Source organism: Medicago truncatula, chromosome 1 (assembly GCF_003473485.1).
Source record: "Medicago truncatula cultivar Jemalong A17 chromosome 1, MtrunA17r5.0-ANR, whole genome shotgun sequence".
NCBI classification, from domain to species: domain Eukaryota; kingdom Viridiplantae; phylum Streptophyta; class Magnoliopsida; order Fabales; family Fabaceae; genus Medicago; species Medicago truncatula.
This window is the reverse complement of record NC_053042.1, coordinates 31,933,186-31,952,773: the sequence shown is the minus strand read 5'-3', so window position 1 is coordinate 31,952,773 and position 19,588 is coordinate 31,933,186. Positions and strand designations below refer to the sequence as shown.

At 33.1% G+C, this 19,588-nt stretch overlaps 1 protein-coding gene across 1 annotated transcript; it reads left to right on the top strand.

Moving 5' to 3' along the window:
• Positions 1 to 1,386: 1,386 nt before the first annotated feature.
• LOC11434136 (RNA polymerase sigma factor sigF, chloroplastic) lies at positions 1,387 to 8,427 on the top strand. The gene is made up of 9 exons (XM_003590406.4): positions 1,387 to 1,667; positions 2,441 to 2,592; positions 3,392 to 3,516; positions 3,631 to 3,795; positions 3,903 to 4,191; positions 4,274 to 4,504; positions 5,485 to 5,625; positions 6,281 to 6,481; positions 7,776 to 8,427. The coding sequence occupies exons 1-9, from the start codon at positions 1,574 to 1,576 to the stop codon at positions 8,061 to 8,063; spliced, it is 1,686 nt and encodes a 561-aa protein (XP_003590454.2). The 5' UTR covers positions 1,387 to 1,573; the 3' UTR covers positions 8,064 to 8,427.
• The last annotated feature ends 11,161 nt before the right edge of the window (positions 8,428 to 19,588 follow it).

The following is a 19,588-nucleotide window of genomic DNA, read 5'->3' as shown; positions in this document are numbered from 1 at the left end:
ACTAAAACTAAAACGCCAGATATTTGCAGGGACCATTTCCATATTTAAGCCTATTTACAAAATCGTAAATTTACAAGTGATAAGCCTTTTACATATGTGACTTCTAAGACAACAAGAAGAAGAAAAAAGCATGCATAACGAAGCTCAATTATACAATATTCTCTCAAAGGTTAGAAAATACTTAATAAAATTCCAAGTAATATTTACTAAAACTATCAAGTTTAATAAAATTACAAATATGAAAACAAAGATATATTTATGAGAACGATAAAATGCCAAGTTAAGTTACAACAATCGTTGTAATTCGAGACCACATAATAAATGTTACAAAATTGAAACTTCTATTATGTTTATTTTTTTTAGTGGCCGGGGTTCGAACCCAGACTTTATATATTTTATGCATTATCTCTACCAACTGAGATAAGTCCACGAGGACTTCTACTATGTTTATTGTGCACCCGTTCCCGTTCTCTTATGCTTTTGGTATCGGAAGGCACCAATTGCTTCTATGAGGATCTCACACATAACATCCTAAGTAGGAGTGCCTTTTTTTTAAACCCCAAAGAATAGGATAGTCTTCCCATATTCAAAATGGTGCAAGAATCACTTTGGCAGGTAATGAATCATAAGTGATCCAGCCACTCTTGATCTACTAGTGGCACACCACCATAGTCGAAACAAACTAATTTGCATGCAGATCTTTGTCCTGGTAGCTATCATCATATTCTCGGCCACCGATAATAAGAAAAAGTTGCTCCATACGTTTCAAAATACATGTTGCATTTTTGCAATGTGCATTATTTACATGACTTATTTTGACCATACTTTTTAACTAACATATAAATACAAATGTTAGCATGTAAGATATTGTTCAATTTGTTTCGATAAATATTACAAAATATTAAATTTTTTTATAATTTTTTACTTTAAATAATTAAAGATATTAACGGTCAAGTTGTGCATTGACATTAACATGTGTAAAATGGTTGACTGCGACGTGTATTTTGAAACGGATGGAGTACATGGATCGTAGATGGTTTGATAGGTTTTATGTATTTGATGTCTGAGAGGTTTTACAATAAGAAAATAGAACCGAGGAAGAAGTAGAGGGGTTCAAACCAAACATAGAGCTTGTCCGGATTCTAAAATCCAGACAAAATACATCTGAATTTTAAAATCTTGAAAGGGTAAATTTGACAAAGAAAAAAAAACATAGAGGGTAGGGTGTAGGAGAAAAGTTGGGGGAAGAGAAAAAACACTTTTATGTGTGACCAAAATATTTTCGAAAAGGGTGATCCAAGCCCAATCAAGCTTAATCCATTGCCCTAAAAATAACCAAAGCAAAGGTCTAAAATAAGCTACGTTAATAATACAAAACATATATTTTTTTTTTAGCAATATAATGCAAAACCTTCTACTTCAACTTTATCCATATCTATATCTATCTAAATATTTCTTCGCTTCATGGAAAAGAAACTTCTCATGCACAAATTCATCTTCACAACAATGAACAAAAACTGTAACATACTTTTAACATTACTTTAGTGTATTATGGTATCTTCGTATTTGAGTTATGGAATCTGCTAGGACTATGTTTTGTTCTTCTCCACTTTGTCCTCCAAGAACTCACCATTGGAACACTCTTCCTTCATCTTCTTATACTTCTGGTAATGTAACACTTTTAATTTCAATTTTTGTATTCTTTTTCTGTATCTTAAAGCATGGTTAATGATTCTAAATTGCGGTTACGGTTACACTGCAAACTAAATTTAGAACTTTATAACTACAATTGCAGTTGCGGCCCGCAATTTGTAACTATGTAATTATGATAGGTTTTGATTTTTATTTTTTACTGGATATACTTTTAAATTGAAATGTTACTGCTATGGATGGAAATTCAGTAATGTGTCAATATGTACATTGCCAATTTTCAATATTATCCTTTAGAAGTTCCACTTATGCTATTTTAAACCTTATCTTAATTCTTATGCAGAATTTTGAATTGGGATCCTTTGTAACTTTGTATGCATAAATATGGATAATGGATTGTATATATGTCTGGACCATAATTTATTAAGAATTCATTTTACTAATTGTGGTTTTCCATAAGCTTCAAGGTTTTACATTTACACAAACACAAATTTAACTCTGAAAATGTGTTACAGTTATGGTTATCAGTATCTTATGATACATGTGATTCGTATCGCAATTTGATTTATGACTTGAATCTTGAATTATATTAAGGTTCATGTAATATGATTTATCCGCTCAAATTTTTCTGGCACATTTATATTTTTTACTTAAAATGTTATATTTTTATTGGTAATGTATCTTACAATTCATGATAAGATTTGTTTCACGATTTGGTGAATAGGTTTTCTGTTATTTGAATCTCGTTTTAATAACCATGGTTACAATGCTTATATTCATAAACCTGCAGTTTTGATGCTCCGGGAACAAGTTGCGCCTACAGTCACCGCCTGGTGTACTAGTTATTCATCTCAGAACTTTCCTACTTCAGTTCTATTACAAGAGCAGTGTGATGAGTATAGGCCTCTATTGCATATTTCTAAGAAAGACAAGACATGTCAGGTTTGAATTTTAATGATGTACCGTCAATCATCAGACTGAGGTTTCTTGCTTCATATTTTTTAGTTTGTTATCGAACCAATTAGAAATAAAATTGATTGATGGTCCGTGGTTGTCAATTGTCATGGCCTATGAAAACAAACACTTCTGTAAGTGGAGTGCTGGACACATTTCTGGTACTAACACCTACTCCTCATCTGGTGTTCTATTTAAGAATTACTGTTTACCGGCTATGACTAAAATCAGCACTTCTTCAACACTTAAATGACACTCAAGTGTTACACTTGAAGGTCACAACTAATGGAAAAGTTTGATGTTATTTATAAATGCTAAATTTTAGAAAATTCAACTTAAAATAGAAAAAGAATAAAACCTGAAAAATGTTAAGTACACTTATTCAACCTTGGCTGTATTAGAGTTATCCATCTTTATTTGCTCAAATTCATTTTTCTTCTCTTCTCTACCATGTACTTTTATTTAGTTAGAGAGTTGAGTTTGTTTAGTCAGTTACACAGAATCCGTGTTTCTGTTTAGTTAGTTTAAGATGTCTCCACAAATTTCTCCTTTGTGTGTGTATTGCTTATTCCATTCAATGAAAGCACAACTTTGTTTTTCTCTTCAACATTTTCGTATTAGGTAGTACCAACATACAAGGATGATCAAGCTAACTTTTCTTATACATGGAATGCAGTAAATGGCTCCTTAGCTTCTAATTTTTAGATTTTCCCTGCTTCATCACATAATTGAATAATATCAAATGACAAACTATTAATCTGTCCTTTTTTTTCTTCTTTTACTTCAGGCGACATTAAATACAAGACAGATGGATATGGTCTCGGTTCAAGAAAAGAATGACACCAGCAACACTGATCAGGTAGCACGTGACTTCAGGCAGCACCTGCATCTCTTGCCTCGTCTAGAGAACTTGTAAGATAAATAAAGTTGCTCTTCCATGCCAGTTCAGTCAGTTACTAATTGCTATTTGGAAAATTTTCCTATCCTAAGCCGTCTCCTTATAGATGTGTAAACGGTGTATTGCAGATTAACTTCCTCACAAACAGGAGAAATGGACGGTTCTTCAACTTTACAACATGCAGATAGTTTGCAGTGTAATGCAGTTTCTCTCTCAAAACAAGCAGCCTCGGTAGCTGAAGACTTGATATCAATTAAAGCTGACGAGGATGCTGATAATTCAATTCCTTTTGGGTTAGTTCCACCTTCTTGGCTAACTCTAACATCTTTACTTTACTTTTCCTGTTTTTAGGTTAATTTCGTTGTGGAGTTTAACAGCTAAACTAAAAACTTCCCTTCAGTCTAGCCTCTTCCAGTTCGGCTGAACCTTTACTTGGAGGCAATAAAACCGTAAGGTCTACACGACTTCGAGAGAGACGAGCAAAAGAGAGAAAGGTTCCAAAGTTAAAAGTTAAAGATAAAGAAACTTACCTTGACGGAAAAGATGCTGCAGAAGAAAAGTTACAAGTACAAAAGAAGATAAGTAAAGGAATGAATCAAAGCGATCCCTTGAACAAGTTTCTGCAGAGTCCTGAATCGAAGCAACTTTTGACTTCTGAACAAGAGTCTCAGTTGGTTGTTCAGATACAGGTGTGGTGTTAGTTACTTTCAATTTCTTACTCCCTTAAATGTATGAGAATGAGATGCTCTATTGATATGGATAATGTAACAGGAGTTATTGAGATTGGAAGATTTGAAGACAAGTCTTCAATCTCAATTTGGAAGGGAACCGACTATGGCTGAATGGGCTGAGGGTGCAGGGCTTAACTGTCGGAAAATGAAGGCGCAACTTCGTTGTGGTAACAGAAGCAGAGAAAAATTGATTCAAGCAAATTTACGCTTGGTACACTACATTGCTAAAAGTTACCAAGGGCGTGGTCTCAGCATTGAGGACTTATTACAGGTAGTTTAGACGCTTCATCTGTTGGGTATGGCTCATAGTTTACCGAAAATTGGGCAGGTTGCTCGAGCGAGGTTAGAGCCCCCTGCGCTATGGTTCAAGGGTAACCTTGTAAACTGAACCGTAGTATTTAAACACAAGTTGTACTCAATAAACCCTAATCTTAATTAATAAAAAGGTACCACAGTCGCTCTGCAGTCAAAGACGTAGCCACAATTGGCCGAACTCCACGATCAAATATCTTGTGTTCTCTATTTGTGTTTTTCGTATCTTTTTACTTTTGAACTGGGTTGGTTTTCTAACACCATCACATCAGTATAGAAAAGGTTGTTCACATTTTTTTTAATGGTCAGTTTTGTTCTTCATTGGTCCTCAAAATATAATAACCCGTATATAAATGTTTGGCTAGAGTTGGAGCATAAATTGTGGAAAATGTGCTTTTGTTTAAAGGGTTTAATTATCGTCTGACTTCTTCTTCTCAGTGTTGTCAGTTATAATTACCAGCTATATCTTGGTTTTTCTGGTGGATTTTCATTGAGTAATTAGTTTGGTCTGATCAGCTTACTGTTAAGTTAGTTGGCGATTCGGTTATAACTAACTTTGTAACTACTTTTTGAGTTGGATCGTATATAAGATGATGTATCCTAGTAAAAGGATAGTAGAGTGACATTTCATAGAGTCATTGATCAAGAGAGAAAATAGAGTACAAGTGAGGGGGCTGTTTACATTTTCATTGTTTCTCAGCATGATCATGGTGATCCAATCGACCTCAGTGAGGATATAGGGGAACAATCTCTGAACCTCAACAATTTGTGCGTGTTCAAGCTTTTTACTTTACGCAATCTTTCATTTCTCAATGTATTTTAGATTTGCTTAAACTTTCTACATCAATCCGTATCGAATAGAGTTCATAGCATTGTTCAAATTCATTCACTGTTTCATAACATACCTTTTACATTTTCCGTATTCTGGTGTTGATGCAGGAGGGAAGCACAGGCCTCATAAAGAGTATTAAAAAGTTTAAAACTCAAGCCGGGTGCCGATTTGCTAGTTATGCATATTGGTGGATAAAACAAGCAATAAGGAAGGCCATATATAATCATTCCAGGACAATCCGTCTACCGGTAAGTTAAGTTGATTAAATTTAAGCTTCACTCTTTTGAAATGTCGGTGCTCATCAAAAAAACTATTAGTTGACGGAGAACAAAAATTAAGGTAGTTTGTGGATTGAATTAGATCGGTTTTGAGAGGAAAAATCATCTGATTCAGTCCCTTCGATTAGATCGGTGCTTGTTTTATATTATCTTTTAGGTGAATATTTTTCTTTTGACAACCTTTCATCAAATAAAGAGTTATGTGTTGCATAGTTAACATTCAAAGTATAAAACTTCAAATGAAGTTTAATGACTAGTCATCCATTATGAAAACAAATATAGTACTAAAAATACAAACAAAAAACATAATGAAAAACCATTCAAGTGAAGAGTCGAGTGGTCAATGCTCAAAAACAAGTAACAAGTCCAACAACAACATTAGTTATATACAAGTGGTATCGTTTTCAGTTTGGATTGGATTGGTCAGTTTTCACTACAGGAAATGGAAACCAATCCAATCCATTTTTAAAAAAAAAAGTGTTTTTTTTTTGGTATTTTTGAATAGGTTGTTGCAATTTGCATTGGATTAGATATGAACGCCCCTAACAAAAATGATCTTACTTTTCTTTTTTGCATAGCGAGCATCAATTCTATTTTAATAACAGAAATCTTGTATTATCTCCAGGAGAAGGTATATAATAAACTTAGCAAGGTATTGGAGGCAAAGAAATTGTACAAGGAAGAGGGAAATCTTAACCCAACCAAAGAAGAATTAGCAAGAAGGGTAGGAATTTCACCAGACAAGGTTGACAGGTTACTGTTTGTTGCAAGAATTCCAATTTCTATGCAGAACACTGTGGGATCTGAGACAGATACAACTTTCCAGGTATTGTATCGTAACTAATATGATTTCCACCTTGAAAAGTTGCAGCTTCTTATATCTACACCGCGTAACAATAAAATATCAAGTTCTTTATATGCATTTAGAAAACTAGAATGTTATTCAGCTTCTTACTTTTGTTTGGTGAATGTTTGCACAAATTGTTTTGCTTCTGCTGAAATCTAGTAAAACTGAATGGGTGAAAGTCTGATTCTTTACTCCAATATGAATCTTAAATGTTGTGTTTGGTGGAAGGGAACTAGCAGCCTAAAGTATGTCAGGGCTTGGAGAAGCTGATAAATCAGTGTCAAATCACAATGTTGTGTCTGTTTGGGTCATAATCGGTGAGAAAAATTGATTTTTAAATACAGTGTTTGGTTCTGCCTTGGTAAAAATTTATTTTTGTTAAAGTGAGTTTAATGTAAAAGCAAGTTGAACAATAACTGAGTGTAAAAACCATGTTTGGAGTCGAAAGCTACAAATTATAGCTTTAAGTTAGAACCAATTCTAGAGGAAAAATCAATTCCAATCGTCATCACGACATCACCTAAACATGTCAAAATCAATTGAGTATAGAATCACTTTTGGCTCTCTCTACTGCAAAATCAACTCTGCAAATTTGATTCAAACTAAAAGTGAGTTAAATGTAAAGTGATTTTTGTTTACATACAGTTATGTAAAAATGAATTGAACAAATCAATTCAAGGCTAAAAATCACTTTTAGAGGCAAAAACTTCAATTTCTAACTTCAAACTAGAATCAATTCTATTCATGAACAGTCAGTGGCTGTTTGGTTTGGTGGTGGGAGCACAAATATCGCGTCCCAATGCTCCACTGCCGTGATTTTTATGAAGCTTAAAATTGTGGATTTTTGCAAAACGTGCGTCTGTGCTTGGTGCATCGCACAAACAAACACAGTATCAATCATGTTAAAGTCCCCTAGAATCAATTTTGCCGGCTCTAAAAGTGGAACCAAATATACACGTAGTAGCAGATTAACAAAATAAACATGGTAGTCTACCTTAAAGTTGTAATCAAATATTTCCGGAATAGTGATTAGACTGAAGTTACCGTTCTATGGCATATGACTTTTATTCAGCTTTGGAAACAAACAAACAATTGACAATTATAGTTCCTTTCTTTTGATTGAAATGTTTGTTTAGAAGGGGGGATCTTTTCAAGCTGTACTTAAGTTATTGTTTGAATTTTTTTCTTTTTTTTGGACTTTTGTATTCGCAGTTACTGCAATTTGATTCTAACATAGGAATTAGAATTGACCACCATTTTCTTATAATTGCAGGAGATTACTGCAGATTGTGCAATTGAGAGCCCAAACATGAGTGTTGCAAAACAGCTGATGAGACGACATGTGCTCAATGTCTTAAATATCTTACGCCCTAAAGAAAGAAGGATAATTCGGCTAAGATTTGGTTTTGAAGATGGAGAAGAGAAATCTTTATCAGAAATTGGGGAAATATTTGGTTTATCTAGAGAAAGGGTCCGTCAGTTAGAGAGCCGGGCACTCTACAAGCTCAAGAAGTATCTTGTTGGTCAAGGACTTGATGCCTATGCAGACCTTCTTATATAGAAGAGAATACGCCAAGGTTATGCATTTCAGTTTATATGGTTGTGTCACAAACTTTTTTCTGGCTACTTTTTGAACTGTAGTACCTAGATCGAGTTTTTAAAGGTGAATTAAACACTAAACTGCTGCAGTTGAGGACAAATCAGAGGGCCTAATGGCTGACAGCTGCGGAAGAGATCGAAGTATTAAACAGGCGAGGGTTATATACAAATGAGAACATCTATAGTAAAAAATGATTCAATGACATTTATTCCGAAAATAAACATCAAATAAATGGTATTTATATATGTACAATGTGGATTTTGTATTATTTTATTGATTTTCACATTCCCTCATGGTGCTTATGTTAAATGTGGTCATTGTAATATTTGTATGTATATCTGCATTTGATTTAGTTTCATAAAAAAAATATAGATTTCATTCATTTGAAAAAAATTCGCGAATAATTGTTTTCAGACTTCATAACGAAATCTAACTTGTGCATTACAAAGCTTGATACTAACTATATCTGCTATATAGAATTCTATTAAAATCTTATTCAAACCATACCATCACCATGGAAGGCATGTAATCATCTAGGTTGAATGTCAACAGAAAGTTGAATTTCAGAAGCCTCGTTGATATAATATGCATGAAGAGGACAGTCATGCATCATTTCAACATTGAGACGATGAAGGGTGAAAGTATCAAGGGGAATGCCCCAATACCGTGAAACTTTGTTGCACAGGTCACTCACCTTATCGGTCTCCTTCACCCTCACATAGCCATTGCTGCCATGGCCAAGAAACTTCACTAAAACATGTAGTTTCAGGTCTGATGGCAGCGGATCAACAATGAGAGTAACTGTTTCTGTTTCATCTCCGCGCAAAGCATAGAATCCAATCCTTTTCTCATTATCCAACTCTATACCCTTGTACCAGAGATTTTGCCTGTGTACTCCCACCTCCAACTCGTTTTCGATTTTGCTTTTAAGATCAAAAACAAGTTCTGATACCGATATTTCTACCACAGGTTCTATCTCTCCGCCAATTATCTTAAAATATACCATTCTCTAGAGCTTAAGTTTTATTTTCTTCTTTCTATAATAGCTTAGTTTTGTTACTCTCTTCTTTACTCTAGATGAGTAGAATCATTAGAGAGAACTGTGAATTGCATGTGTTGATCACTTTGGTTACATTTTCAAGGGCTGTTGCATGCGATCTTGATTGGTTAAGCTTGTGAAAGTTGAGAAGCTGAACTAACAAGGAGTCACACACCTCGTGCTGTTATACAAATGTTGTGATATATTGATTAACATTTAATTTCTGTGATTATTTATTTTTGGTAAAGCACATGTGCACTCTATTACTAGATATCTATATACTGTAATGGTTTTGCTAACTTGCACATAAAACCAAAAAAGAGCTATTATTTTACACACAAATTCCGACACCATAACCTACTTGGTTGTCCTGGTGGTATTGGCTTGGGACCTGGGATTGTGCTTCTCCTCGAGGTCAAACAAAATTCCGACACCACATAAAATACAACCTAAATAAGTGTTGACGTCGGACTCGAGGAGAGAGAAAAAATAATATAAAAATGGCAAACTGTATGGATACAAGGTGTTGATGTCAAAAATTCTGTCAAAACTGTTATACATTTTTTTTTAGATTTATAGTTTTTCCCTGCAAAAAAGAAGGAAGGAACACAAAGAAGCCAAAAAAATGATCGTGACCAAAACATTGCATACCAACACTTAAATGAAGGAAAATCTTAGTAAGCCACAGACAATATGGCATCTAGATGATAAAAAAAAGAGCTAAATTATTCTTGTATCCACTAGAATCTAAGAACAAAATAAATTTTTAGGGACTGAATAGGCTCTATAAAAACGTAGTTTCCCCTGGCCAGACTCATCACACACCAAACTTATTTGCATATATAAGGCACATACATAGGCTGGGCCAGCAGCTGAATGACAATGCACAAGAACCATGTCATATCCAACATCATATATTTGTCTTGTATTCAACAGTAGAATATCATCCCATGTCCATATAGTTTCCCCTACACACAAATTCCATACACGTTGTCAAGAAATTTTTGATAGTTGGATCAAGATCAGACGATTTGTATAAATTATGTATTTTGAAATATATTTAGAAATTAGAGTTGTGCAATTGAGATCCATGAATGCGATCACAAAGAATCTAAATCCCTTTTGATAGTTGGATCAAGATCAGACGATTTGTATAAATTATGTACTTTGAAATATATTTAGAAATTAGAGTTGTGCAATTGAGATCCATGAATGCGATCACAAAGAATCTAAATCCCTTTCTCCTTTGAGAAAAAAAAATAGATTGACATTTAAACTAATAATGGATAGGTTTGAATAAAGTACTATAACTCGTCTACATCCTCACATTATATAAGTATTTACCCTGATCTAAAATTTCATGAATAAATAATTTCAGTACTGTCCCCATGAGCATAGCGCAGTTGGCAGAGACAATGGATTGTTATATACAACTTAAATTTTAGGGGTTATTTTCCATCCTCATTATGTATTCTCATCCCCTACTTTATTGTGGAGAAAAATAATTCAGAAGCATTAATTTGAATATTTGGTCCAAAATGGTTATCCAACGAGGTCAAAATTTAAGTAACTTATCAACTTGGTGTTAAAAACGTTGGTAAGTGGTAACATGGTCGTCTCAAAAATATTTCAAAAAAAGAAAAGTTCTCCCAAAAAAAATATTTAAGTTCAATTTTGAGTTGTTCTCTTGATAGGTAGTCCAACTCCGTGTGGGAAAAAAAAAAGTTCTCATTAATGTCTCGAGAATTAATTTCATATCTTAATTATACTTGGCTGAAAAGAAAGAATTTTTTTTTGAAGTAATTTGAATTATTCTTGTGACTAGGACCGACAATGAATCAAGTCAATGGAAACATAGTCCTGAACTTGATTTAATAATTAATTCGTTAAACTTAGTTCATGAATCAAATGAGTTGAACTTGAACTGATAATTAAGTTCTCTAACTAAATGAGCTAATTTGACTCGTTTAGTTCATGAGTCGACTTGAATTATGATTGTGAACTCTTTTTTTTTTTTTCTTTTGTCTCTCCTACTTTTATTAGTTTTAACGTACTTTTGTATTTATGATTTGGGATGTTTGAGTCGGCTATTTTTTATATTTATCTACGTATTTATGTAGGTCTTAACTTTTACTTGTATCTATCCTTTCCGCACTTATGTTTGTGATAACTTTAATTTTAATTTACTATTATTTTTGGGACTCATATGTGGTGTCGAGCCAGCTTGTATGTTTGGGCATCGACTGATTTGTAGCTGTATTCAGGTGCTGATTTTGTAAATTCTTCATGGTCTCTTTGGTACACCTTGTGCTGAAGAGATTGCTTGTCAGTGTTAATATATATCATTTTTGCTTGTTAAAAAAAAAACTTTAATTTTAATTTAATATTTATCTTTTTTTTTAAAGCAAAAAGTACAAAGATCTAAAAAATTTGACGTGTTTTGACAACATAATTTAATTTTTAAATTATATGATTCGAGTAAACGAGTTGAATTGAATTATTCGTAAACTTTAACCAAATTTGAGTTAAAAATTTGTATCAAACTCAAATCGAATTTTTAACTGAATCAATTTTTATCGAACCAAATTCAGATTAGATCAACTCGATTCATTTTCATTTCTACTTATGGTTAAAATATAGTGCCTAGGATGGTAAAATATATAACAACCAAAATCTAGGCCCATACCATTTTCCATATATGCTTCTGACACCTGATGGGTTACAAATGTAACAGTCCACACATGATCCATAAAATTACTGGCTTTTTACCCAAATAGATTTAACTTTTTCTGCTTATAAATATGCATCCACATTGTGGAAACAGACACTTCCATACATATATTCTTCTGTATCATCATTCATGGCAATGGCAGCAGAGAAAATCAACAACACAAACCAAATCACTGAAACCAATCATCAGCAGCAGGAAGAACAAACTTGTTTTCCCTGCAAGACTTTTGTTCAGAAATGTGATCATTTTGTAAAGAATCAGAGGGCAAAGTTCTACATTTTTCGCCGTTGCATTATGTTGCTTCTGTGTTGGAATGAGAGCAGCTCGGACTGAAATTAGGGAAGGGAAAGGGAAGGGAGCAACTTTATTCACATAGCAATTGGTCAATTACAAAAATGATTATTATTATTATTATTATTATTATTATTATGTAACATTGTTCTATTATAATGTATTGTATATACAATATAATTATGTATAGCCTTATGTGAAAGAGATTAGATCTGTTTCAACTAATTGCAAAATTATTGAGCAGACCCTCTTTCTTCATATGTCAAAAGTCCTTGAAAATTATATACATATATAGATGGTTATGGTTCTGTTTTCTTAGTTCCTAACTCAGCATTTTTCTGCTTCAATTCTTGAGCAATTGAACTTAGATCAATTTTTGTTTTCATTTCAACTTTACAAGATTTACATGTTTATTTTTGCGGTAGAATAATATTAAATGTGCGTCCAATTCAAAGCTATAGTTTTTAATTTCTTTAATTTCACGGTCAAAACTCAAAAGACTTATATCGCGTTGTGGAGGTGATGGACTACACACTTAAGTATAGGCTAAAATTGAAAAAAGGTTAGTGCCTACCAATATACATGGAAATGTTGGATAGAGCTTAATTATAAATATATTTTCAGAAGATGTATATTTAGTGTCTCATGCCTTTTTTCAATTATAAATATATTTTTTTTCTTCAATTCTTGAGCAATTGAACTTAGATAAATTTTTGTTTTCATTTCAACTTCACAAGATTTACATGTTTATTTTCGCGGTTGAATAATATTAAATGTGCGTCCAATTCAATGTTGTAGTTTATAACTTCTTTAATTTCGTGGTCAAAACTCAAAAGACTCCTATCGTATTGTGGAGGTGATTGACTACACACTCAAGCATAGGCTAAAATTGAAAAAAGGTTAGTGCCTACCAACATACATGGAAATGTTGGATAGAACTCAATTATAAATATATTTTCAGAAGATGTACTCATATTTAGTGTCAGATACCTCCGATAGGGTGATCCAAAGGAGAGGAATCCCATGGAAAAAAAATTGACTTCAATTTTGTATGTATTATCACCTTTTTAGTGCACAGATTAACATGCAACGGTCATTCCTTACCTTATTGGATGAATATTGTTGCCTTCGTAAAGAAAATGTTATTAATTAAAAAAATAATTAACTTTGTATTTACTAAAAAAGTTAATTAAATGTTATTAATTTTTTCATCTAAAAGAATAGTGCATCATCAAAAGTGTCTTTCAGAGATATTTATTCAATGAAAATAAAAGATTCATATTAAAATTAGACTTATATTAATTATAAGATTTATGAAAGACATAATTAAATACAGTGAAAGTACTTTTTTTAAGGTTGCAGAGAAAGTAGTTAAAATTATCAAATTTGAGTAATTTATTCATATTTAGATTACACTTTCTTTTATCGTCTTATCACTATGAACGATCCTTGTGCTGAAGAGATATTAGATAACCATCTCGAATTTGTTATATACTTCCTTTGGTATTATTTATAACAGATATTTAGGTGAAATACTTGGTTTAAATTTTAAACTAAATACATTAATTTTTATTGATTCAAATATCTCTTATAAATAAAACAGAAGAGAGTTTTTGTTTTTGAGTACAATAATATATTAATATTATATTAAAAGCCCTTCAAATACAAAACTATACTCCCTCTGTCCTAATTTATAAGCAAAAAACATTAATTCACACTTATTAAGAAAACTAACACTTAGTGATTTGAGGTATAATTTTTTGTACTCCTTGAAATAAGTTTCATGGAAAGATGTAAAAATAATTATCATTGGTTAAAAATTATGGAGAAAATAAAAAGGAGAACACATTGAATGCAATTTGCATTTAATTTTACATTGGAAAAGATGATTTGTTTGAAAAAACATAATAATAGCATAAAAGTTGATCTTTTTTGCTTATATTTTGAGATAAAGAATATGAGAATTTTTTATTTATATTTTAAGACGGAGGGAGTAGTTTGTAACTTCTTTAATTTTGCGGTCAAAAGATTTGCTATCGTGTTGTGGAGGTGATTAACTGCACACAGAAACATAGGCTAAAATTGAAAACATGTTGGCGCCTGTTGATATGTATAGTGGTAAGTTGCATAGAGTTTTAATTAAAAGTGGTCTATATATAAACTCATATTTACTCATATTTAGTGCTCGCACACTTTAAATAGGATCATCTTCAATAGAGGAGTTTTATATAAAAAAAAGGTAGACTGCAATTTTGTATGTATTATAACCTTTTTAATGCATAAGTTAGCATGACACGCGTGTTTCTTACGTCAACAAATGAATACCATTATCTTTATAAAATAAAGTTATTCATTTTTTTTCATCTAAAAAATATAGTCAAAAGAGTCTTTCATAGGAAATTGTTCAATGGAAATGAAAGATTGTGTATTAAAATTAAATTTATATTAATTGAAAGAATTATGAAAGATATAATTAAAGAATTTATTTAGTACTCCCTCCGTTCCATAATCTAAGCAAAAAATCCTCATTTTCTTTGTCCCAAAATATAAGCAAAAAAGACAAACTTTTATCCTATTTAATCTTGTTTTTTAAAAAAATCTCTTTTCCAAGAAAAACTTTTGTTTATTCTCATAAAATTAAATGCAAGTTACATTCAATTTTCTCTCTTTTATTTTTTTTATAACCAATAGCCAATGAAAATTGTTTTTACATCTTCCTATAAAACATTTTTCAAAGAAAACACCAAAAACTATACTCTAAATTCTTATGTTTTAGTTTTCTTAATAAGTGTGATTTTTATTTTTTGCTTATAATTTGGGACGGAAGGAGTATGCACTATTGTTGTTAATGATGTGTTGACACATCAATTAATGAACATGAAAACATATGAGCTGTCATATTCGTTAATTGAAATGACAACACATCATTGAATGTATGTGTAAAATAATTGTACACGGTAAGTGTATAGTTATTAAACCCATAATCAAATATAGTGAAAGTAGTTGTTTTTTTGAAGGAATTTAATTTAAAATTGAGTATTTTAAAAGAAAATTATAATATTTTAGAATTATATCATATTGATTAGGTGAATGCACATGTTAAATATAAAATATTATATCAATATATAATATTTTAGAATTATATCATATTTTAAATGAAAATTATAATATTTTAGAATTATATTATGTGCAAATTTGCACATGTTAAGAATTTTAAAATATAAATTTTGTATTGGAACTTGTACTTTTAATATTAAATATAAAACTCTTTTTTTATCCTCATGAGTTTAGCTCAGTTGGGATGGACAATACATAAAATATGCAAGATCCGGGGTTCAAACCCCAACTACCACTAAATAATATATAAAACTTTTGAAGAAATAATTGTTGTTTTCCAAGAAAAAGTTACTACTATTAGTTGTTTTAACATGTTTTTTTTTCCGCTAAGCAGGGAGTAAGGACAGACATCAGAAGGAAACACCGACATCCCAACTAAGTTGACACCCCAGGAAATCTCCGTCCTATTCCGCCAAACTATAAAATTTTATTAAAAAAAGGGAAAAATATATACAAGAAGAGGGGGGACTAGGCCAAAACCCTCTGAGAAAAAAACAAATAGGAAAAAAAAAAAAGCAATAGCAAACAACAAGAGATTAAGGAAATCTGCAATTAGGCGAACCAATAAAAAAATAAAATTTTCAATGCAATTCTTGTATCCGAATTGCCAATACCTCTAACATTCCAATATAATAAATTCATTGCGAAGATGGAGGAGGGTCACCCCTTGCACGGGTGTTATAAGGCGACTTTCCCAAGACAAGTTTTTTCATCGTTTGCTTCTGCTTCTTGGTTAAGACTTGTGTTACTGTAAACCTTTTGATGCTGACAAAGTGTTGAGATAATCTGAACTGGCTGAATATTTTGGTCGCAATCCGCACCTCCGTATCATCATGGGTAGATGACGTGGCATCGTTTAGTAATAAATCTTTCATCGGATCCATTTCCTTTTCCTTTTGTAAAATCAGATCCACCAGAGCATCCGGATCAACAATAATATTTTTAATGTTTGGGAAATCAGAGACCAGAGTGAGAAGGGGCTGGACCTCATTAACAATATTTTGTGGTCGAACTATTTCATCAGTCACGTTCTGTAACGACATACTAAAAGTGGCGCTAGACCTGACAGGGGACGTCACACCTAGCTGCCTATCTAAGTGTTCCTCAACATTATCAAGCGGAACAAAAATTTCTTGTGCTACTGTATGCGTAACCAGTGGCTGCCTATATAACTATGCCTCATCATTATCAATCGGAACAACAAGTTCTAGTGCTACTGTATGCATAACCGAGGTGGGAATATCCTCCACATTCTCTTGCTGAGATGCGGCCACTTGTAGTGTTTCTGCATGTGCATCTAGTTGTGGAATGAGTGCTGGAATTTCAAATGCCTTGGAGGAGCCAATACCCTCCGGATTCTCCTTTGGTTTCCACCCTTGCTTAGGTCTCTGTGAGTTAACTGGTTTTTTCCTTTGTAAGTTTGATGCTCATTATTCTCAGATCTCCTCAGATGAAGCCAACGGCAAGACGTGACATCGTCTCCAATGCTCTTACAGTGTGTTCAAAATTCTGGTAGCCTCTCATATTCTATTGCAACTGGAATGCAAAGTCCTCCCGTTCAACAAATAGAAAATATCCTTGGACAAATCCAAATCCACCAAAACTCGTGCATAATGACCAAAAAGTTTGTTCTTCGTCACATTGTCAATCAATAATGGAGTCCCGACCGCCCCAACAATCTGATATAAAGTCATTTCCATCCAATACTCTTGTGATAATTTTCACAGACGAATCCAAACTTGCGTATGTGTTTGCCTTTGCGTGTGCATATTAAATTCCCTTGTTTATTCAAACAATCGAAGTACACCCGACTTCAAATTTACAGTACCCGCTGCCCAAACTGTGCGCATATCAGCATGTAAATCAAAGAAAAATTCATAAAATCCCCGGCCAAGTGAGAGCATACGCCACTGCCCAATAACTTTCCATACTTTCTGTAACTTCGCAAATACATCCTTGGATGAATAAGGCTTGTTCCCTTTGTTTAAAACTAGTCTACCATGAAGGTTGATTTTGCAAACCTCTAAACCTCTAAAATATGCGTCATTCGTAATTTTGACAGACAAAGTTTCCCCACGAATAGATGGAACAGGAAGAGGTTCAGAAATTTTTACCTGCGAACCCCGAAGGGCCTGAACAAACGAAGATTTATGAATGACAGCTGGTGCTGGGTTGGGACCGCAACAGTTGCACTCGGCACCGGTGAAACGGCTGCAACAACAGAAGCAGACGTTGTTGTCGCGGTTACTGAAGGCGGGACCAGTAACGAAAACCATGCCTACCAATCAAACATGGCGAGGCAAGCAAAGTTGATGTGAATCGAACCAAAAGAATTGCAAGCAAGGAAACCCTTCAATAGACCAATGGAAAAATCCACCAAACCTGTGAATCTAATTGGCCAAAAGCTTGATCAGTGCAAAGTGGAAACTTTGAAAAAAAATATTAAAATTCCAATTGGTTGAAGCAATCAGTGGATATGCAATTGGAATGTACAGGACGCACTTATCACTAGCGCAATTAAAATTCCTAATTTAAGGCATATAAAAAAAGATATTAGGATGAAGGAAAGAGTAGTCCAATTATCACTAGCGCAATTAAAATTTCTCTCCATGAAAACCATTACTGTTTTTATTATATTCAAATTTTACTCCTACAATTTATTGAAGGCGGTTGTGCTAGGGTTTTGTCTTCTCCTTGTTTTAGGAAACATAATCACATATTTTTCTTCTTGATTGATTTACCAATCTAAACTGTGTTTAAACTCCTAACCCCAATCGATTTGGAAACAAATGATCCCTGAGTCTTTGTGTTTGTTTTGTACACCACTTTAGCACCGCCATTGATCAATCAAAAGACTTAGAGTTGGTTTGTTTTAGTTGAGTTGTAATTCATCTGTTTGTACACCACTCTAGTGTTGCTACTGATTATGAAAAACATAGAGTTGGTTTGTTTTAGTGGAGTTAATCCGTCCTTTTTAAATTGTGATTGAGTCAATTACTAGGGTTAGTGATTGAGAGAAAGTTAGAGGGGTTTATCGTATTTAGAGGGAGTCCTAGATAGAAATACGGGTAGTATTGGGTGAAGAGACATTGAAAAAGATTTGTTCATATCAGACTATAAACTAATACTATTGAGAGTGGATTTCCTTTCTTGGATGGATGCTCCCCAAACTACGTTTTACACATTATCTCGGACATTGTGCCTAACATTTGTCCTGCGCAAGCGAGAATTTCATTTTTATCCACAAATTTTTGTTGATGTTGGAGGACAGTCTAGTTTCATTTGATTAGGCCCTTATCTTATTTGTGTCGTTATACAATTAAAATATAGATGCTTCTATGGTGTAGTCAAGAAAATGTCTTTTTTGAAAAAGTTATTTTGGTTAGCCAATAGCATAATTGTTGATGTCATGTCAGCTAGTGTCTTGCTGATAGACCATCGCAAGAGTAAACTTTACCTTATTACAAATCAGTCCTCGTAAAAACTATTAATTACTTTTTGATTTATTAACTTATTTTATTTAAAATAAAATCATTTTTGTTCTTCATCACAACTTCTTATTTTGTCGAGCTCTTTTCCATCACAACTTCTTTTCTGACCGCCGCTGTCCACCGCGTCTCACTGCCCACTCACCTCTAATTATGTCCGTCTTCCTGGGCACCACTCATTCACCCTCTCTCTTTCAATCTGTATATCAAAGCACCCCAACCCTTCTCAATTTACCTACCACCGCATCTCATCGTCAGCACTCGTCGCAAAATCGAATCCATGGGACCGTTCTTCCGTCCATGGTGTAATCATTCTTTCTCAAGCTGATTTCTGTGCCAGAACATGATTATTCATTACAATCCACCGGCGAAACGGTAACGATGTTTTCTGGGTTTGACACCGAAGGTTTTGTTCCTTTAGGTTGTTTTCCATTTCAATTAAGGTTGAATTTGATCAATAATCGTGGATGCGGCACCATCGCCGGTACCAATTTAATGACGGTAAGTGTGGTGTGGATGTGTCATTCAAGAAGGTGAAGAGGGATTGGACTTGGAACCAAAATTCAGAACCACTGTTTTGTAAACCTGTGATCAATGGTTTAAATCATCATGTCCTGAGTTTTTCGTTTCCTATTTTGATGGTTTTACTATTAAAAAATAAAATAATAATAAAAATGTTTAATTTTGATTTAATCAGGATACAATTATAATATAAGTAAAGATATAGTAGCACATCTTAGGAGCAAATGTGCAATACACCATATAATTTAATGTGACATGCATTAAATACACAAATACTCAATGAATAATCATATGAATA

Bases quoted from the DNA above. Each gene is read 5' to 3' on its own strand.
- LOC11434136 (XM_003590406.4), top strand. From the start codon at position 1,574: ATGGAATCTGCTAGGACTATGTTTTGTTCTTCTCCACTTTGTCCTCCA. The intron at 4,505-5,484 runs GTAGTTTAGACG...GTGTTGATGCAG, and splicing joins GCATTGAGGACTTATTACAG to GAGGGAAGCACAGGCCTCAT. The intron at 5,626-6,280 runs GTAAGTTAAGTT...TATTATCTCCAG, and splicing joins CCAGGACAATCCGTCTACCG to GAGAAGGTATATAATAAACT.